Genomic DNA, 22,356 nt, shown 5'->3' with positions numbered 1-22,356 from the left:
CTTTTTTTTTTTTTGTTTTGTCATGTGTGTGTGAGTGAGTATGTGTGTGTGTGTGTGTGTTTGGGTTTTTTTGTTTTTATAACAAGGTCTTGCTGTACATATAGCCTAGGCTGGCCTTACACTTATGAACCTGCCTCAGCTTCCTAAGGGCTGACAATCACAGTCTTGATATGTAGGAGGGCACAGCCCACTGTCTGGAATCTACAGCAGTGACTGAGCATATGTTTGAGCCCTATCTGGAACCTTGCAGTTACTGAGATCTTTAGTCAGACAATATCAATCCCTGTTCTTCCTACAATAACCCCCAGCAGTCGGCTAGACCACCTGATAGAACTCAGAACCTGCAGTACTTAAATGGGTCAAGAAAAGCTCCTCAGGTGATATGATTTTCCAGTAACATGGATACATACAGCTCCTGTCTAAAGCACTTAGACACAGACACACAGGCAAGAAAATGTCTTCCTACAGAAAAGTCATCAAATTGAACTCTACTTTTTTTGGATTTTTTGTTTGTTTTTTGTTTTGTTTTGTTTTGTTTTGTTTGAGACAGGGTTTCTCTGTGTAGCTTTGCGCCTTTCCTGGGACTCACTTGGTAGCCCAGGCTGACCTCAAACTCACAGAGATCTACCTGGCTCTGCCTCCTGAGTGCTAGGATTAAAAGCGTGCACCACCACCGCCTGGCTTTTTTTTTTTTTTTTTTTTTTTTGATATTTTTAAATGTAAAAGTTAATGTGCTCTTGAATAAATTATCTCTCTCTCTCTCTCTCTCTCACACACACACACACACACACACACACCAAACCCAACCAAATAAACAAAATCTTCAACTTGCCTGGGACTTCTCCTTTCAGCCTATAAACCAGGACCCTGAAGCCCTCTTCAGCATCCATTATTTAGATACAACAAATATGTGGTTCTGGAACACTAAAGCTCACATCAGATTCAACCTTCAGTGATTAACATTCCAGTAGAATCTGCAACAAATGACAGCAGGCAAGTCCCAATCTTTGCTCCAGTGTATGTCAGCAGAACATGTCAAAACCCAAATTAAAAGTTTTCACTTGCTTATTTAAGAAGCAATCCTTTGGTTGGCATTCTCCCACTGATGACATGCAACAATCTCTGCATGTGAAATTGGCTAGTCCCCTGCTTCACTGCTAGCTCTGTAGACGTTCCAAAGCATTTCTGGAGCAAGTGATCTATTTGGACTGACAGTGCCAAGCTGGGACCTGAGCCCTGAGTGAGCTAAAATTACCAAAGCAAGAAGAACGTGGCTTTGGGACTTATTTCCCCCAAGTGTGGGGTTTCTTCTAGTCGAGGGAGTGATAAAGAATGTTGACTTTTTCCAGATGAATAAAAATTGAATGAAACCTCCTAAGCCCATTGCAGGTTTCTGTTCTAAAAACAAAACAAAACCAAGTTGTGGTTTAGAGATTCATGTCTCCTTATCTCCTATCTTCCAACAAAAAAGCATTTGTCTTCACAAAGTATATGAATGCAACACGGCCTGGCCAAGTACAGCCCTGGACAGCAGACCCGTGCCCTGGAGAAGTTCATTGTCTGACAGGAACACTGGCTAACCAAAACAGTCTCCAAATGCTACAAGTCAAAAGCAGGGAATGAGCACAGAACAGAGAGTTGTGAGGAAGGAGAATCTCCCTTTGAGGCAGGGGCAGGAACAAGCAATGCCCTTAAGGCTGGTACTCTCAGTGTACTTTGCCCACTCTCTCTTATAGCTGGACCAACAATGGGACCCAAGACTGTTTTCCCCAATGGAAGGTAAACTCCACTTAAACAGAGGGTTCAAGTCAGACAAAATTAATACACAGTGGCTGACTCAGGAGTATGTGTTCACAGAATAGCAAGAGATACCTCAAGTCCAGGGCAAGCAGGGTTGGCCAAGTTGGAGGGATGAGTCTGGAGAGTAAAGTGGGGCTAGGTTTGGTCTACTGGGATATAAATGCCAGGCCAAGAAACTGAAGCTTTATCAAGCAGACCATAGGGGAGCTAGAGAAGGTTCTGAGGAGAGCAGTCGATTGATAAGACAGTGGATTGGATCATTGTGAATTCAGTCTAGACAGTGGACTGGATACTAGGTGATTAATTAGCAGGCTGCTGCAGGGGTTTGGATGACTAAGAGCTTAAGCAAGACTGAATGTGGCCAGTGCTTGTCGATCTGGAAAAGAAGAACCCTAAATTCTCCTAGAACTGGTCCCTTCGCCTTGCTCCCTGGGGCCTGGCTTCTTCCTCTGCTTATCACGTCCTACACACTCCCTGAGGACAGTGTTCATGTCTTCATCACTCTGCCCCCTCCACAGAAATCCCATGTGGCTGGGCCTAAAAAGGCTGTCTTCCATGGATCATGCCATCATTGTGAGCATGGCACCTTGGGCTCTGCATGGGTGTAGCCAGGCATTATTGCATTGGGTCTGGCCTGTAAGAAATAGTAAGGACACACTTGACCACAGAGGGAATTTAGGGCAGTCAAGCAACAATTACACAGTATAGATGCCCAGGAAAAACGACAGAATTGCAAGTCTACAAAAGCCTACAGGAACCAGTCTTGAGTCTTTAAACCCCATAAGCAGGCTGGACTGCAACTGGACAATAGCAAGGTCTTTGCGGGAGAAGTTCTCAATTTCACAGCCTGCATGGCAAATAAACACAAGTAAGAAGAGACTGCAGCTCACAGAGGAGTCAATCCTTGAATTATCCCGTCCCTTCAGAAGGGATAGGAACTCCTGTGAGAGGATTTCATTAAGTACAACTGAGAGTGTGGGGAAGTTTTCGATTCCTGTAGAAAGGTCAGGGAACAGAGGAAGGAGAGCATAATGGGTTTGAATACTCAAAACTAACTCTGTCTCTGGCTGGGAAACTTGCCTTAGGCTACACACTTCATTGACATTTCCCCTTTCCTTTCACTGCTCCCATGCCTTGCTGTACTGGTTCATCAGCCACCTTTCAAAGGGGATTGCCAAGCAGGGGCTGGCACTCGAAGATCTGCACTGCATTTTTAGCTTTGTCAACTATTTGTATGTGGCTTCAGGGAGTTCTCTGAGCCTCTGTTGTCATCTATAAAATAGAAACAAGAACTATGGTAATTTCTATCAATGGGTGCTAGACAAATAATGAGCAGGCACACAGCAAGACTGTCACCAAAGTGCAGAGGAAGGCTTTGTTTTCTACTAAAGCTGGAATTGTAGTCTGGTAGAAAGGAAGCCAGCCACGCACTACGGTTTGACACACTGAAACCATGGCATAAGCTACTGTGGGTGGCAAAGTACAAAGTACCATAGCAGCTAGCTGGACATTTCCTAGGTTTACGAAAATGATTTACTTCAAGACAGCTACAGTGGTTGGCTTGGGCAACATATAGCAAAGTTAACACACTTATCACCAAAAGCCATAAGTTGTTCTGAAGCTTCTTCTGAAACCATACTACTGAGTCAGAACTAATTAACCAACCAGGAGCAGTCCACAAATGCAAAGCCACCTCTGCCTTCCTCTTGAGGAACTAACTCCTCAAACTTGGTGCCACAGTACAACTCTGCCCCCCATGAATCGCAAGGCTATAAAAGCCCACAGGAACCAGTTTTGTTTGAGTCCCTAAGCCCTACAAGGAGGTTGATTGCATTTAGACAATAGCAAGGGTCTGATGAGCTCTTCGGGTGAAGTCACTTCCAGCAAGCTTCATAGCCACCAAACTCAACATACAAGGGAGAGTCCTTCCAGGATACATGAATTCCCAAGTTCACACTGGCCTTTCTAATCAGGTCTGCACCAAGAACAACAGTTTCGATTTAAAAATTAACCAGCTTACTGGAATCCAAAATGGAGTCTAGCCAACCCCAAGTTGCCATTGTCCCCACCCCTCCCTGCCATGTACCCATCTGCCCTTTTTCTTCTCCTAAGAAAAAAGCTGCAGATGAGAAGAAGCACTTTTTAACTCAGTTTGCTGAAACTGGTACCACATACTCTGCTGAGTTTCTTATTATGTATGCATGTATGTACATATTTTAATAACCAATTGTGACGTGTGTTGACTTTAAAAGAAGAGTTGGTGGAGGCTGCCATCTGCCTAACTGGCCTCTCTCTAGTTCTTGTGTGTTCATCTACATTTGCTGAATGAATGGATTAATGGATGCTTGAGTGGACAGATCAACAATCTCCAAAAAAGGAAAGGCCTTTACCATGACACCCATTCCATCAACTCTCCTGGGCTCTTCCAGACCTATATGTGACAGGTTCATCAAGAAGCCCTCTTTTCTTTTAGCAAAAGGAAAGCTAAGGTTATATCTAGTTATAATTTCCTGAGACTTATCCTCTTGCTGAATAAATTCTTAATCCCTTCCTAGGTAATTAAAGGCAAGCAAACAAACAAAACCTAATCAGCTTTGAAGACTTCCGTTCTAAAACCTATCTCCCTCACTTATTTTATTTTATTTTATTTTCCTGGACCTTGGTGTCCGGTGGTGAGTGGACCTACAGCTCTGTGCCCCCAGGGCCTGTCAGCATGGTGGTAAGGACTCAGTCTGTCTAAAAAGAAGTGTTGATCCGTTCCAAATCTTTTGCTCCTTTATTTCCACAAACATACTTTCCAAAGGTATTAGAAAGGAATCAGCCACGAGGCTGAGCTCCACTGACAGGTTGTCTGGGATCTTGGGCAAGTCACTATGATTCATGCTAGGCCCATCTTTAGGCTAAAGGAGGAAACACAGGACCCTGGGAAAAGTAGAGAAAGTGTCAAAAACCACAAGATCCTGATAGCCTTCATTGGGTTCCTAATCTCTGGGCTTGTCTCCCAGGTGGAAGGTGAGTCTGTCTCTATCAACTCAAAGGCAGCACTCTTAGCAGTAGAAGCTATACCTCTGCCCCCCAGATGGAAGGGATATGCTTCTTTACCCTGCTTGGTGCATGCCCAAACCTTCTACAAGTGGCTGGGAAAGAAGGCCAACTGTCTTTGCTTGAAGAGGAACCCATGCCTGTGCATGGCACAGTACAGGAGTCTGAAAGGCTTGGCTTGTCCTGTCAACTAACCATGTCTCTGTATCTTTATCCATCAACCTAGAGACCATCTGCCTGTCTGTCAGTCTCCTTTCCCTCTCCCCGACCCCCGTGTGTGATCAGGTTTAGGAGGTCAGGCCCTAACCTGAACTAGTTAACTGTTTGCCCTCATCTCTCTCTCAGGGAGCGTTCTGGGAAATGCAAAAAGGGGTGTGGAGGTGAAGCTACCTTAGGACCCTCTGCCACTTTGCCAGTACACTGATGTTGGGCCTCCTGGTCCCAATGATGGCCCAGATTCGAGAGGGTGTCAGAGATCCCTTCTGTGATAAAGGGCTCCCATCTAGAGACCTAAAATCCTTCTTGCTCCAAGAAGACACCAAGGGCCTTAAAGGAAGAGAGGAAGGAACAGTTTGAGAAACTTGAGATAGAAAGCAACAGAGGGGAAAGCAGCTGTGTGAGAGAGAGGTAAAGGTGAGAGACGGAGAAATGACTGTAAGGGGAGGAGGTAGCTAGTGAAGGAGAAAGTGAAGCGGCAGGGAGAATACAAAAGAGTCATAAAGAAGAGGGCAGAGAAGGCAGGCTGACAGCCGGGCGCATGAGTGTCAGAGAAGCAAGGAAGACAAAGGGGACCCTCGGGTCTTTTTAACTGGTCTGGCCTCTTAGAGACACCTGGCACCCAAAAGAAAGCCCAGGGGGCAGCAAGGGGAGGCAAGAGCAAGCTGTGGCTCCCCGGCCCCGGCCGCTCAGCCTCTCCCGGAACCAGCCCCAGTCCGCCCGGACCCAACGCCCCTCCCGGCCCACTTGCTCACCTGCCAGAGCCAGGATCTGGGCCTTGTGGAGCAACAGCGTGCCCCAGTCCCGGGGGGCACGCGGGGGGCTCTCGGGCTCGGCGCCCAGCTCCTCCGGGCCCCGGTACACTGCGTACACCTTCTGGTTGTCAAAATCCAGTCGCGAGCGGGGGCTGAAGTCGCGCACGCACGACACGGGCAGCGCGTAGCAGACGTTGTCCTCCAGGAACCGCACAAAGGCGTACATGGTGGGCGCCGGGGGCGGGCCCGGGCGCCGGTCAGCCCGCGGGGCGGCGCGGAGGTGGGGACCCCGCGGGGGGCGTGAGCCGCAGCCGGGCCGGGGGCGGGGAGGCTCCCCGGGGCCCCGACTCCCCCCACTGTTATTGTTCCTGAAAGCCCCGCTCTGCCAATCGGCTGCTCTCGCCTGAGCGCGGAAAAGGAGGGAGTGGGGAGAGCCGGGCGAGGGGCGGATGAGGGGGTTTGGAAGCGCACCGCCACTTGCGAAGTCAGACCCGAGCAATCACAGCCGGAGTGCGATTGCAGTAAGGAGGGGAAGGAGCGGAGATTCGATCGCCTTAATAGTAACAGTAGCATTGCAGGTGGGGGAAACACTGCTAAAAGTCGCTTTCGGCCGAATTCAGTAGTTTCAACAATTGCGCTGCAGAGCAAACTGCATTGCAACAAAACTATTTTGCAAAGGACGGGAGGGTGAGGGAAGACTGAGGCTGGTGGGCTGGTAGTAATTTTATGTGAATTCCCGAGTGTTAACTTGCAAGGGAGGCGAAGTTGAGAGTTTTGAATTTAGCCCCCCTCCTTAGTTCCTTTAGTCTACCCCCGCCCTCTTTCCTCCCTTTTCTCTTTCCTTTTGAAAAGCTACCAGCACCTGCTGTGAGGGTCAGTCAGCCAGAAACATTTCTCCAGAGCTGCCAAACCAGTTTTGGCCAGAACTGGACTTATCTGAGGTTTCCAGCTGGGCCAGTTGCTCTGCTGAGGTCTCATCCTCAGGGAGCAGTGGCACCCTTCTTCTCTCTGGTGTTTGTTTCTCCCTTGAGGAATCGCCTCCACTGCATGCTGCCTCTGGCGTGAAGCAAGGAGGGACTGAGGCTTCTGCGGAGCTAGAGCAGAGGCTGGACTTTCTGGAGTCCTTTCGAGAGTTCAGGAGCAGAACTGGGCAGAACAGCAGTCCTTTCTCTGTCTCTAATATCACAAGCAGACAAGAGAACCTGGAAACGTTGGTTCCCACAGAGAAGTCACATCTACCAGTGAAAGAAGGTTGACCACCGGGCTCTCTGCACGTGAAGCTTCCCAGGGGATATACATAGCATAAAATCGAGTTATTTACATCCCAATTGCCTAGCCCAAATAGGGCATTTGTCAGAGAGAGACTCTGACTTTTGGGGGAAGAATAAATAAAATTGCACATACACCCATTCATTCATTTATTCAAACAACCAATATTTATTGGGTACATCTTCTGTGTTATATTGTAGACTTGGTGGTCTAGAGAAAGGATGGATACCTAGGAGCTTGTAGTATTTATTGATATATTAGAACTTGAATCTCAGTTGGATCCTATGTCAATATTAAATTACTGTCTGAATTACACACCTTCCTACTGCTTGTAACCTTAACATTTTAGTCTGAAAGCATTAAGAAAGTTTAATAATTGCCGGGCACTTGGGAGCAGAGGCAGGTGGATCTCTGTGAGTTCGAGGCCAGCCTGGTCTCCAAAGTGAGTTCCAGGAAAGGCACAAAGCTACACAGAGAAACCCTGTCTAAAAAAAAAAAAAAAAAAAAAAAAAAAAAAAAAAAAAAAAAAAAAAAAAAAAAAAAAAAGTTTAATAATGAGGTAAGAGTGAGAAAAGTATTTTCATCGTGACATGCGTAAGGGAATTGGTAGATTTGATGAAATGTTAGGATTTTTAAAAACTCATTTTAATGAGCTTAACCTATAATGACAAAACAAGTGTACCATTGGGACTCTGAGTTTCTTGCTTAGGTGGGAGATTTTATTTTCCCTTATACTCTTCTATGCTAATATTCCACACCCATATGCCCACCCTTGTTGCTATTCCCCACATTAAGGCATTACTTTATAATAAAAGCATTTTAACCATTTTAAACTTAAAGCATTGTGCTCACACTTCAAATCAGCTACACTCATAATGGAGATAAAGCAAAATCCCAAATTCACTTCATGGTGATTTGAAGAGTTCTTTATGCAATTTAACTCCATGTGGCTCCCAAATGCAAGCATTGCAAGTCAGCTAAAATTCCCTTAGGCCACCAATTGGTGATATCTAGTCAACTGGACATGACTTCAAGTCATCTTGATGCATATTTTTATCCTATCTTAACTTACACTCTTGAGTTGTTCCAGAAAATAACGCCCTCCTGATTATGATTTATTCTGACTGACCTTAAATGTGTTATTTTAGAAATACATTCCTAAGGTGGTCAGGGGAAAGTAATATGTAGCAAGATTTCTGATAACTCACAAGATGGAGCATGCAAAATTGGCCATATTTAATTACAGTCCATGAAACTCCAGACCATGTTTTCAAAAATCACTTCAGGTAGCACTCTGGCAAGTCTCTGTATCTAGGGGAGGGGTGCCCCCAAATGTGTTGGCAGTGTCATCACTTACCACTTTCCTGGACACAGTTCATTACAGAGCACACATAAACTAGTAGACATTTCCCAGCATAGCATGACCCCAGCCTTGTGCTTGCAGCTAACCCTCATCCTGGGAAGTGTTTCCCCACGGAATGCATGGCATCACCAGCTATCCCCCAAAACCAATTCAATTGTTTTCTCCTTCCCTAATCATCCATACTTGTCAAACACAGACTATTTCATTCCACTAAATTTGATTCCCCCACTGTGTCAGAGATGAGAGGACAGTGACACAACTCCACACCCTCACCCTTACCAACAGGGGAATTCCTTTAATGCTTTAGGGACCTCGAGCTGGATTTGTGGCTTCCATGCAGAAAAGAATTTTAGGACTCATTTATGAAGCAGAGCTGGATATTTTATTAAAGATATTTTAACGTAAGCTTAAGTGTAAGGGTTAGGAGAAAGAGAGGTACTCAAGGAAAGAAAGTAAGACTCACCCAAGAGCTTGGGTGTGGGCTTCTTTTCAAGACAATTACAAAAAGTAACACATGGCCAAGTGTAGGTGGGAGCTTCCTCAAGGAGTCTCAATTGTTTTAGCATTAGCCATAGCTACATATCTACCATTTTTGTTAACTCTTGAGTTATATCTAAAAAGGTTGCTAGGAAACAGTTTCTTCTTTTCTCTATCATGATAAATGAAATTATAAAAAGGCCCTGGAAATGCCTTGGATGGAATTATAATCTGATAAGATAAAACCAGAAGCCACTGGGGTTGCACAAGTTTAGTACATGTCCTTTTTCTGTCTACAGGTGAAAGAGTCTTAGAAATTACATTGTTTATAGCTGCAAAGGGAGAAAAGCCTTAAGCAACAGTTAATTGTGCTGCACTTTTTATTTCTCTGTTGGCAAAGGATTTCAATCAAATTCTGGTGCTGTGGATATCACTATGTATAAATAAAATGCTGATTGGCCAGTACTCAGGCAGGAAGTATAAGTGGGACAAACAGAGAAGAGAATTGTGGGAAGAGGAAGGCTGAGTGAGGAGACGCCAGCCTGCCATCCAGGGAGCAGCATGTAATAGGCACACAGGTAAAGCCACTGAATACGTGGCAACATCTAGATTAACAGAAATGGGCTGAGTTTAAGTGTAAGAACTAGTTAGTGGGAAGCCTGAGCTAATAATGGCCAAGCAATTTTAAATAATATTTTAGCCTGTGTGTGTTTATTTAGGTCTGAGCAGCTGCGGAAACACAAGGATGCAGGAGCTGGCTGGACACAGGGAAACTTCAACTACATTCTGGGGTGACAAGCTCCTCTCCCCCCAAATTTCCCTCCTGAACTAGAGAGCTCTTTGAAGGCAAATCAAAACTAGTAATTTCAGCAGCCCAGATACATTGCACAAGCCTGGAAATTAGACTCTTAGGGTAAAAACATATTAAAGACAACACAATAGCATGATTGAGCATCGTAAAAGTTTTTCTTGAAAGCCTGTTTGTTCTTTTCAGAGTTGGAACTCAGTCCAACTCTCTTTCCCACTCTCGTTAATCCTACTGGAAAGCTCTGATCCTACACTGAAAACAGACACATAGATGAATATGTCAAATCGCAGCACCCTCACCTAAACCTACAACGTCGGTATAAAGCATTATAAAGCAGCAGTTCCACTTCCCAAGAACTCCAAAAGGAAAGAAATCACAGGATGAAGAATGAACACCAACAGGGTAGATGCACTCTCCCACACTTTTTTCTGCCTTAGGTCCACTGAACGGGTTCTGAAGAAGGAATGGTAATCACAGTGGGGGGCTGAGACACTGTGGACAGCAACAGAAAGTCAGCCAGTCCCCATGTCCAACAACTCACACATCCAGTCTATTGACACAGACACAAGGAGAACACCCCACAAAAACTCAGAAAACCTTTCCCTTTAACCCAGAAGTCCTGGGTTCGATCCCCAGCAGCCACATGATGGCTCACAACTGTCTATAACTCTAGTTCCAGGACATCTGATGCCTTCATCAAGGCACCCCCAGATTCAAACACATCACCTACCCAAGTTGGTATGAAGTGTTATAATGTAGTAGTCCCATTTCCCAAGTACCTCAAGAAAAGAACAAAATCAGACAATGAAAAGTGGGTACCAACAGGATTAACACACTCTCCAATAGGTTTGCATGTAGGTCTGCAGAATGAGTTCTGGGGAAGGAATGACAGCACATTGGGCTGAGTACCCTCCTTGGGCACAGCTTGCATGTTGTTAACAGACATACATGCAGACACAACACCTATACACATAAAATAAAAATAAATATATTCTTAAAAAAAAAAAAGACTCTAAACTCAACAGCCCTACCAAAAAGTTGTTCAGATTCAGTGTTAGGAAGTTTGCCGCCACACCTTAACTTTAGGACACACCTAGATGTTAGTCTTCCTGCACTGAGAAACACTTTTTTATATTATAACTGCCATACTAATTTCATGGAGAATCCCATCCTAGCTCTTCAGATGTGGAAAGCTTAGGATCTTGTCTTTCTTCTGCCCAGACATTATCACTTCCTTCACCCATCTTTCCTCATGTGACCTATTTCAGAGATGATAACTGGGTTATTCACTTGTCCTCTGCAGCTTCCCATAAGCCTTGTACACTAAGCACTGTGTATACTTGGTCAGTTTCACACCAAGTCACTCAAGAGTGTTGTTAACTCCCAGACAGAGTTCAAAAATTGACACTTATGGCAAAATGGTTTGGTTCTAGGGAGCCTGGAAGGTCGGTGGTCATATTTTCATTGTAGAGTCTTTGCTCTAGAAACTGTATTGAGGAAAAATGGAGGGGAGGTAAGCATGAGGAGGAGGGAGGCCTGCAATGAGGATAAGTGTCCTGTCCCACCCCTCCCTTGACTTCCTCTTTATGTGCCAAATGTACTTTGCCTCTCATCCAAATTATTTTAATGGAGCAGAACATGTACACATCTGGGCCAGCTTAGCCACCGTGTCTCCATCTCCACTGCACTCACTCTCCTGTTGAGCTGTGCAGAGCCTTGAGCTCATTCATGTCAAGCTCCTTTGGTTTAGTCAGCTGAAGCATGTTCAGTGGCATCAGTGGGACTTATGTTTCACATTACTGCCTGGAATTCTCCATGTACTTTGCAAAACTATTTTGAGGAGACCTGGGTTCTGTGAATTTTTAAAGCAATTGGAGCGTGTCTTTTCAACCTCTCTGCTAATGATTGATCACATTTTTTCATGATTTTGCCTTTTTTCCTGTGATGTTTGACTTTGCAAGTCTCTCCTTTTTATTTTTTTTTAAAAAGTGTTCTAGGTGTACTACAAAATTAAGAGGAAGGGACTAACGTTTTCCTTCTAGCTCTTATCCATACTCCCATACACACAGCCTGCCTGTTGTCAATATCCTCTACCACAATGGTACAATGGTGTCACTCTGTGGACACAGTGTTATCACTAGTAGCCTATAGTTTATGTCAGAGTTCATTTTCAACATTGTACATTCTATATGTTTGGACAAATGTATGCTGTCACATATTTAGCTTGATAGGATCGCACAAAATCTGCTCACTGTCCTAAAACCTGTCTGCACTCTACCTGTTCAACCCTCCCCACCAACCCTAAACCCTGAAAATCACTGGTTATCTTTCTACTATTTCCACTCCTTCTCCAGACTCTCGGTTTTATTGCCTACAAGAATCTAGGAAGGAATTATCCACACTCGTTTTGTGTTTCCATCACCAGGGAAATGGAAAAATTATCCTATACCTTGAAATCCTGATTAAATTAGCAGGTTAAAGACATTGAGTTTTAAATTCCCAGACTATTCTAAAAGTTGAGCACCTGTAAGAAAATCTTAAGGCAACATGCTATTCATATAGGAAATTATCAACAAGCAATAAGTAAAACTATAATTATTACTGGTTTCAGGGAAAATATATAGGGCTTTGAGATAGCTCTATAATCTCAGAAAAGCCATTTAGCCTCTGTGAGTTATAAATTCCTCATTTGAAAACCAGCATTCGATGTACACTATCTTCCTGGGTCTCAGTCCAAACCATGGTCTACTATGTGAGGGCTGTTCTTACTGTGTTCAGTCATGGGCAGTTTCCTTAATCTCTCCAAGCAGAACTTCCTTCAAGAGAATATTAATGCAACTGCATAAGGTTGTTACGAGTGTTACATGAATCCATGTAAAGCTCTTGGAGCAAAGCCTTACACATGGTAGTAAGTACTCAGTATATTATAATCCCATTATTGTCATCATCATCATCATCATCATCATCATCATCATATTATAGTTATTATAAGAGCTCATATCCCCATTCTTCTGAAGGGAAAGGTGTTCCAAATATTTTATTAATTCAGATTGGGTATAAAAACTGAATTATGATGATGTTTGTCTAGCAAGTAGCCCAGGATGCCTCCATCCATGTGCTTGCTCTTTAATGCAAATCATGTGGTCTCAGGTTCTAATCACCAAAGAGGTGCTCTGGTCTCAAGTGTCCTGAGGCTATGGCACTTGCCCAAATTGCAGTGAGCATTTCCAAAACATTGTGGTTGGAGCCATTCATTCTTTCATATTGATTTCATTGAGGATTTTTCTTTGAAGAAATTAAAATTTTTTATATATTTAAAATATAAGTGAGACATGTTTATGGCAATCCAAAGCCTTGGGATAGTCAAGTTTATCAAGTAAGATCCTGGCTTTGTGGTGTGAGCTTGGGTGGGGCACTCATGTGAGTTGGTCAGTGGATGATCTGAATTCTACCACGCTACTCAAATAACATTTGACTTGGTGTTGAAAGGAAAGAAAACAAAATGGGCTACAGTGGAAAAGGACAACTTCTCTCATTCTGAATTTCAGTTAGAGGATAGATTAGTTTGAGAAACTGTCCCTCGTTAAGTCAATTCACACTGGGTGTTTCCAGGAGAAACATTCCTTCCTCAGGGATGCCTCCCAGACTTGTTGCTCCCAGCTCCCTCTAGAGAGAAGTCCTGGTCACTGTTCTGTTCTTCAGCCTATAGTTTGTCATGCCCTTTATTACAGAATAGAATTATCTATTTATTATAGTATTGTCTGTTTGCCATTAGATCAAAAGCTCCATTAGAATAGCCCCTTTCTGTTTGCATTACTGGTATACTGTTACATCTAGCCTGGAACATAGGAGACTCTCAATGAAGACTTATTGAATGAGCAGATATTTAAATGTGAATCCTGAAAAAAGAATGCCCCTGAGAGGCCAGGAGGGGAGGAACATCAAGAGCTCAATTCAATACCCTTGTCCCATTTTATTTTTGTGATTGTTTCTATCTATGTTGACACCATGTTTGGCTGCTCCAACTGGGCCCCAGTACCCCAATGCCCAATACACCCTCTCATGTAGCTTTTCCTTAGAAAAATTAGACAGATTGACATTTTCAAAGTGTTGTTTTGAATATACAAAAAAGAATAAAGGGGAAATAATTATAGAAAATGCACAAAGGAGAAAAATAGTCAAGTTGGCAATCATGCTTAGTTGGCCACGGTGATAAATACCAATAAGAACATAAAAAATAGTATCAGAAACCTTCCAACACAGTCCACGGGCCTCCCAGGAAGTGTGCTTCAGCCTTCACCCCAAAACACTAGACCTTATAATCTGCCACTGGCTTGGAGACACTAACCTTCTACTCAGGGAAATCTCTGACTCATTTGGGCTCCTGCTGATTTCTGGTGAATGGTAGGTTAAGATTCCTTCACAGAGAACATCTTAACTCTCTGGTTACCTTCTGTTCATGCCAGCCACCAGGAGCTCAAAAAAGTCTGCCCTTCCTAAGTCCTAGGGCCAGAGTATACAGTATCATCAATGCCAAGACTTTTGTATGATAGCCTTCGGCTTCACTTTTGGGTCAAAAGCACAATGGGTTTATTCATTCTGAGGGATAACCCATCTGAAAAGTACATTGTCAACTATGAACTCTAATTTTTCTAAGGATGTCTGTCAACCACACCTTAAATTCAAGAAAATTGGAGAAAATAAATGAAAAACAGAACTAAAAATTGTAGACTTCTACAACAGAACTGGTTGCTTTACTTTACACATTAGTGTTTTGTTTTTGTTTTTGTTTGGATTTTTGGTGTGTGTGTGTGTGTGTGTGTGTGTGTGTGTGTGTTTGTGGGTTTTTGTTTGTTTGTTTTTAAATTTTGAGACAGGGTGTCAGTTTATAGTTATTCCAGGCTGACCTGGAGTTCACTATGTAGTATGACATGGCTTAGAACTTCTAGCTATCCTCCTGTCTCAGACAAGTAAACCAAGAGAGAGGTGACAGAAGTTGTTTCAAGTCACTTGGAAAATATGTGGCCCCTGTGTTTCTTTCACCTAAGGTCTGGATTTCCAGACTGTTTTGAAATATGTCTTGCCCTGAGGGAGCAAGCTGCTGAAGTGCTGATGGGATCTAGAGCCTGCTGTCATTTTCCTAGGAGGTTGAGTCCCTCCATAGACTTCTGAGAACTCACCCATACAGGAGAATCCATTATCTGCCATTCCAAGCATTCATACCATAGCTAATAATTCTAAGAGTGTCACAGACTTGACAACATTATCTGAGGTTTCTGGAATCACTCCCTCCTTATGGCAGAGACACTGTGTTTTTGACACTCTCTGGGGTTACCAGCTGTTCCTGCAGCATCTGCTCAGTTACTTCCTCTCATAATGGCCAAGGAGTTGGTGATCAACTTTCAGGGTTGAGGTGGAGGCTTCTCTGAGCCAAAAGAGAGGATAAGATAGATCTACATAGCAAAATTTCCGTGAGAAGTCCCAGTCACTTTCCTTGTTCCTTAATGGTTGTCTTACACTGCTCCTGTTTGGAAGAACCAGAATAGCAGTAGGAGTAACAGCAGTGAACATCAACGGAAGCGTGCCTTGTTCCAGGCTCATCTGTGTTTCTCTTTTACTCTCTTAAACAATCCCAATGGTAGATACTGTACTATCCTTAGGCCCTTTTAGAAAACCAAAAGTGTGTTAGGTAATCTGCCCAAGGTCACAAGGAGTAATGGGAGAGCCAGGATTCAAAGCTATAGGCCATTTAACTACAGAGCCCCAACCATGGAGTTCCACACTACTTCTAGCTCCCTCTGAATTGACTCTTGCCTCACTGAGAGGACCTGTGCCCTTATTCCTAGGAGGGAGAGATGCTGGTATCCTCATTCTCAAAGGATCTTACTCTGACTTCTCCGGGAACAATGTGACTACCCTGAAAGGTCCAAGAGAGATCCTGGCAGGAAAGATTATGTAGGTTTGTAGGTTTCCCAGCAGTACCCTAGAGTTCACGTATATTCATGTTCTGTGTGTGATACATGGAAATATATATTAAATCATACTATGAAGGCTTTCTTTTCTTACCCAAACTAATTTATTTATTTAGTACAGGACTGCTTGTAAAAGGCAATCAAAAAAATCCTTGAAGTTTAAGCTTGTACATTATGATGGAATAATAACTTCATACATATATATCACACAGCATCCTTCCTTCTTTCCTTCCTTCCTTCCTTCCTTCCTTCCTTTCTTTCTTTCTTTATTCCTTTCTATCATTTTTCTTCTTCTTCTTCTTCTTCTTCTTCTTCTTCTTCTTCTTCTTCTTCTTCTTCTTCTTCTTCTTCTTCCTTTTTTTTTTTTTTTTTTGAGACAGAGGCTCACTATATATCCCAGGTTGGCTTGACCTAGAGATTCTCCCTGCTTTTGCCTCCTCAGTGCTGCAATTACAGGTGTGTACAACCTGGCCTGGTTCTCATTTCTTGTTTTAGTACTTGTTATGATTAGTCATAACTGTTAACTTGACAGAATCTAGACTCACCTGAGATGTGGGCCTCTTGGGCATGCCTATACAGAATATCTTGATTGTCTTCATTACAATGGGAAGACTTGCCCACAATGGGGTCTCCCTGGTTGAGATCCTGGGATATATAAATGGAGAAAGGGAGCTGAGGAGTAGCATGCATCTCTATTCATTGTTCGTTGCTTCCTGATTGTGTGTGTAACATAACTACCTTCTTCAAGTTCCTGCTGCCTTGGCTTCTCTGCCATGATGGACTGGACCTTGAACTGTGGGCTGAGATTAACCTTCACTTCTATAAGCTGTTTTTGTTGGGGTATTTTCTCACAGTGATAGGAAAAGAAACCAACACAGTATTGATAGTAGATATATTAGAATACAGAATATTAACGCCCCTCTCTCTTTTTTATTATCATCCATATTTTATTTGTCATAGAAAACATGAGTTAAAAATAAATGAAAAGAGATAATCAGTTCAGGGTGAGGTGGGTAATTTTTGTTTTGTTTTGTTGGTAGGATGGGTGTGAGAGAGATGGACATGGGTACTATGATCTAGATAAAATGCCTAGGGAGAAGCTTTTGTCAGTTGGTAAACAGAATAGGTAACTAGAGAGAAGGGACCCTGCCACCCACTTGGCTAATGTGTCCTGCCACATTGCTGGGGTGTGGAGTAGTCTCCAGTCACTAAGCTCTGCTTCTGTCTCAGGGACTCATTCTGGATTAGTAGTATAGCAATGAAATGCCAAAAATGCCTCGGCTTTTAACCCAGATTTGGGTTCAGTTACTGCTCCATTAGCCCCAAGGTCCTGTTAGACATTGGGCAAATCTCTAACTCCATGGTTTTCAACTCTCAGACAGAGCCATAAAGCTACTGTGGTGTCAACTGGATGCAGTATGTGCAGAGCTCTGGTAAGTAGTGTGTCTTATGCAAGAGATAGCAGATATTATCAGTAGGCTTTTTCATTTTTCTCCTTATGAATTCTTTATGCCCTTTTCCTTTGAGAAGGTCACAGAGTAATAACAAGGTCGAATCTCTATAGGACAGTTAGTTTGGGGTCAAGTAGCACCTCTTCTTTCCCTGATGGCCTGGCAATACTACTGTATGTATGCCATCACCCACCACCTCTCCTTGCCGATGGGAACAGTCTAATTTATTCAAGACAGCTGAGACCTTACTAAGATCTTTACTTTTTATCTTAAAGTTTTATTGTCTTCTTTAAAAATCATGTTCAGATTTTGTATATTTAAAACATGCCTTTGGAATTATAAAACACAATGTTCTCAATCATAAAAAAAGATGAATTATGTTATGCTTTCTATTTTCCTTTCTGGGTTTTCTTCTGATCTCCATGCATGAAATTTTTCTGTGATAGTCTCTCTGCCTTATGTCTTAAGTTAGCTGGGACACTAGCTTAAAAAATTGTGCAAGGTTTTTTTAACTCCCTTAAGGTGCACTACTCATTCATTTGTTGACCATTAAACTCTTTGTTGAAAGCTTATTACATGCTAGAATCACCACTTAATACTTGAGATACAGTAGAAAACTATACAAACTGAGTTCCTTATCTGTAAAATGTTAAAAGGAAATGTTGCATTTTAGTATTATTGAGAATATATGTACAATGGAAGAGGGGGCTACAATAGGACAAAATTTGTGAGTCTCTTACTCTGCTCCTGTAATGCCAAGGTCTTGGTGTGCAATCTTCAAGGACATCTTGGGAAAGTATTGCTGTTAACCCTGTCTTTCTTTTTCATGTATATGTGTATAGTATGTATGAATGTGTGTATGCATGTTCACATATGTACGGGTACATGTATGTTTGTGTGTGTGGAGTGCACAGCGTGCCTGTGCATGTGGGGGCCATAAGTTGCTATTGGATATGTTCCTTGGTCATTCTTTACTTCATTGAGGCAAGATCTCTCCTCAAGTCTAGAGTTTACTGATTTCATCTGGTCTAGCTAGCCAGCTTGCTTGGGAATCCTCTGTCTCTGCCTCCTGAGTGATGAGTGCTGAGGTTACAGGCTTCCACCACACCTCTCTGGCTTTTATGTGGGTCCTAGGGATCATCTTTGTACAGCAAGCCTTATTCCCTGAGCCATCTCTCTAGGCTCCTGTTATTCCTATCTTAAAGATTTAGAGAAGGAAAGTTATGGTACAGGCCATTCACTTAATTGAAGCCTGGTATGAAGTCCACATGGTTCTCATCTTCCCTCCAGTGTTCCCTACACACTGCTTGTTATCTAGTATGTATGTTAAATCCATCACCAACCAGTCTCCTTATGCTGTTCATAATATATGTGATGGCACCAACCGTGATTAAGGTAGAGCAAGGGGTGCTAGAATAGAAAGCCAAAGTTTTAATCCCTGATTCTTTAAAGAACAAGAAACAAAGAGGACTCATACAAGGAAAGAGAGAGAAAGATGTACAGATGAAGCTCAAAATTTCAAGTTGCCAGTGAAAGACTTTGAGGTTCTTGCCAGCTCAGGAGACATCTGGAACATGGACTTTCAGCAAGAGAAACATTCTCCTTCTCAAGCCAACCCATCTCTGCTGCTGTGACCTTTAAAGATTAAACGTATGAAATTCTCTATTCCTCAGACACTTATTCTCCCCAGGTGGAGGCAAATCTCATCTGCACAAACCATGAGGCATATTTTCCCTCTTGAGACTCTCGGTGTCTATCCAAGGAAGAAAGAGTCTGCCAGAAAATGTTCACTTGGGGCCTGCACATTTTCAAGAAGCTGAAAGCTGAGGAGGAAGTGAAATCACTCTGCTTATACTTGGCAAAGGGGATGCAAAATTGCCCCCAAGCTAAACAACGTGCATCTACGCCTCCAATTCTCTCCTGCCTCTCAGTTCAAAGGGGTCAGAACAAGGGCATATAAGCAGTTTACTAGCATCAGAGCTGCATATACTTCTTTTGGGCATCGAGGGCAAAAAGGGCATGGTAGAGAGCACTTGTGCCACCAAGAAAATCACGAGAGCCAGCAGAACAAAGAGATAGACAGACCAGAAGCACGGTGGAGCTTTGCATGCAAAAAGGGGGAAATCTTTTCCTTGGCATAGAGAAATTATATCCTGAAGGTTCTTTTTTCTCCTTTTCTTGGCAATGAAACAATTCCTTAAAATAGAGTTATAAAACAGAAACAGATTCTATAGAAGCAAGAAACCAAGACTAATGACTTCAGAGAATTTACAGCTCAAACTTCTCATTCTAGAGAGGATCAAACTGAGTCCAGAATGATGACTTCTGTAACTGAAAGCATCTGCCACTGGCCACATCAGCACTGGAGCCATCTTCTAGTAAGACTTTCCTCTCTCCACCATCGTCCTCTGTTTTCTACATTATAGGGAAAAGCCTTCAATAGAAGCGTGTCTCTCCCATTCTCAGGGCATTAGACTATCCACTCCTACAGCAATACGTGAATCAGCATTTTTGAAAGGTTCAGCACTGAAAGGAGCCTGTTTGCTGGACAGGGAAGGTGAGTGAAAGTATATATTACTTCTTTCTCCATAAATGTCAAGTTCTCCTCCAAATCTTCCTCTAGTCTACTTCCATTTCACAATACCTGTGCGAGCCCTCTTTACTACCACACCCATCAAGGGGTGCTGTTGAGTCTCAAACTTGCTGGCCAATGTCCAAACTCAACCCATTTTGTAGGACTGCCCTAAGCAGAGCTGAGGCAGTCTGGCCTTACAAAGGGACTTTACTAAAACATAAGTAAAACAAATGGTAGTGGATGGCATTGCTCTTGGCCTTTTGGCTAAGAGCAAGTGTCAAATTCAATGGAGTGAGCTGAACCAAGAACTGACACAAACAGGAGTTTAAAACTCAGTCCTACAGCCCATTAGCTGTGTAGATATGAATAAGTCACTTGTTTGGTTTCCTCATTTGTTGGGTAAGGGAGACAACATCCATGGCCTTGATTAAATGAGAAGATTCAGAAGGCAATGGAGCATTGTACTGGTTGGTGTGTCAACTTGACACAAGCTAGAGGCACCAGAGAGAAAGGAGCCTTATTTGAGGAAATGCCTCCATAAAATCCAGCTATAAGGCATTTTCTCAATTAGTGATCAATGGGAGAGCACATAGCCCATGATGGGTGGGGTCATCCCTGGGTTGGTAGTCTTTGGTTTTATAAGAAAGCCAGCTGAGCAAATCATGGGAAGCAAGCCAGTAAGCAGCACCACTCCATGGCCTCTGCATCAGCTCCTGTCTCCAAGATCCTGCCCTGTTTGAATTCCTGTCCTGACTTCCTTCAGTGATGAACAGCAATACTGAAGTGTAAACAAAATAAACTATTTCCTCCACAACTTGCTTTTTATTCATGGTATTTCATCACAGCAATAGAAACCCTAATTAGGACAAGTATATCTAGCAGAGATTACTGTACACAGTGGGCCCCCATATCCATAAAATACGCAGCATATTGATTTAGAAAGCACAGCCTTATGGTCAACCATTCTTAAAAATATTCCCTGAGCCACTTGACCTGTACCTGATTCTAAGTGTTGGGACAGAAACAGACATAAAATGGGCCTTATACCTTGAGGAGATAATGTTTCATTGGTGTTTTATTGAATTGGGCATCCCCTAAAAGATATCTTAAAGCTGAATCCCTAGTATCTGTAATGAGCCCTCATTTCAAAATAGAGTCTTTGCGGATATAGTCCAATGTGACTGGTAGTATTGTAAGAAAGGCACCCCAGGAAAGACAGGGACATAGTTAGAATACTATATGATGATCAAGGCAGAGACTGGAGTAACACAACTACAGCAGGCCTACCAAAACTGTACAAACAATGCTATCTTCAGACATTAGGAAGAGGCAGGCAGAGATCCTGCCTGGAGACTCAGAGGGGACAGTGTTCTTCTGACAACTTAACCTTCAGTTCTAATCTCTAAGACAGAAGAGGGTATGTTTCTGTTGTTTAAAACTACCCAATTTGTAGCAGTCCTAAGACACTGATAGGGTTGGGACATATGCAGGGGAGCAAAAAAGAAGTGAAGAAACACATACTGAATTCCTCAGTCTGAGGAGCCTGTCAAATTTACTAACTATTAGTTATGCCAGGATACTTTATGGAGCCTCCATGCTAATGGTAATGTATATAAGTAGAGATAGTCTGACCATGAAAGGGACAACCTTTCTGTTTGAGGATTCAGGGAAGACATCTCAGAGAGGATAGCTGGAGCTGATATTTGAAGGATGAGTTGAAGCTCAACAGGGGGCAAAACACTGCCCAGGCTGGAGAACCTGATGTGTGCAGAAGCAGAACACTAGAGACCCCATTCTGAATTGTAGTTACCTACTGGTGTTGAGGCATTGCTGGAATGTGGTGTTGGTGTTCATCTGCTTTCCAGATTCCTTTCTGTGCTCTGATGTCCAAGAGACATCTCTTCCTCAAGGTTGTAAACAAACTGATCTTTTCCTACGCCTGTCTATGCTCCTGTTCCCCTCCTGCCACCTCTCATGTAGTGAAGCACTGCTCCCCAGGCACCTCTCCCTACAAGTCTCAGAGTGTCTCCATACTCAGCTCCAGGGAACTGACCTCTTTATCCCTCGCTTGCCAATCCTTTCTAAGCTTTACTCTCTGTGGTTCTGTGGGATTCTCACTTGGCATGAGGTTGCAACTCTCCAGCTGTGTCTCTCGGCCATATTCTTTCCAGCCAAACCCTCTGCCAGATAATTAATGATGTGTAAACAAATGCTTAATTGCACCAGGGGAGCACATATTTAAAGAAACTTTGTGATGAAGCAAACACGAAGAACATCACTCTCACAAATTTGCCCCCACCCTCAATGTTGCTTGGTTATTCAATTCACATATTTTTATGTTAGGGACTACCCCCAGACCCCAAACTAAAAGAAACCCTAAGGGAAAATGGGATTATACTGAGATTTATTCATGTCATATGTTTCCTGAAATACTTCTTTCTCTCTTGGATTTGTGCCTTTGGCCTTCAGTCGTAGGCCCTTGCTGGGAGAAAGGAAATGTTGGCTTTTGGCAAGAAGGAGAAGGAGATGTGAACTCATTAAGAATATACCTGGGTCTTTTATTTATGTTCTGTCACTTTACTCTTCAAACAACCCAATGATTGGCTAAACAAGAAAGTTCAGTACCTT

The 22,356-nt window shown here is 43.0% G+C and overlaps 1 protein-coding gene across 6 annotated transcripts in view; it reads right to left on the bottom strand.

Moving 5' to 3' along the window:
* The window catches only part of LOC118577112 (BEN domain-containing protein 5), a 1,024,598-nt gene that overhangs the window by 234,974 nt on the left and 767,268 nt on the right, over window positions 1-22,356 (bottom strand). The window contains exon 1 of one of the 6 annotated variants that reach the window (XM_036177154.1): window positions 5,814-6,403. The exons of 2 other annotated variants lie outside the window; for them this stretch is intronic. In XM_036177154.1, the coding sequence (XP_036033047.1) occupies window positions 5,814-6,039 (226 nt within the window). In that variant the 5' untranslated portion in view covers window positions 6,040-6,403. Of the gene's footprint in view, window positions 1-832; window positions 988-5,813; window positions 6,404-22,356 lie in introns of those variants that run through there. 3 more of the 6 variants (XM_036177157.1, XM_036177159.1, XM_036177155.1) reach the window with 3 other exon arrangements.

Source organism: Onychomys torridus, chromosome 2 (genome assembly GCF_903995425.1).
Source record: "Onychomys torridus chromosome 2, mOncTor1.1, whole genome shotgun sequence".
NCBI lineage: Eukaryota > Metazoa > Chordata > Mammalia > Rodentia > Cricetidae > Onychomys > Onychomys torridus.
This window is presented reverse-complemented; position numbering and strand designations above follow the sequence as displayed.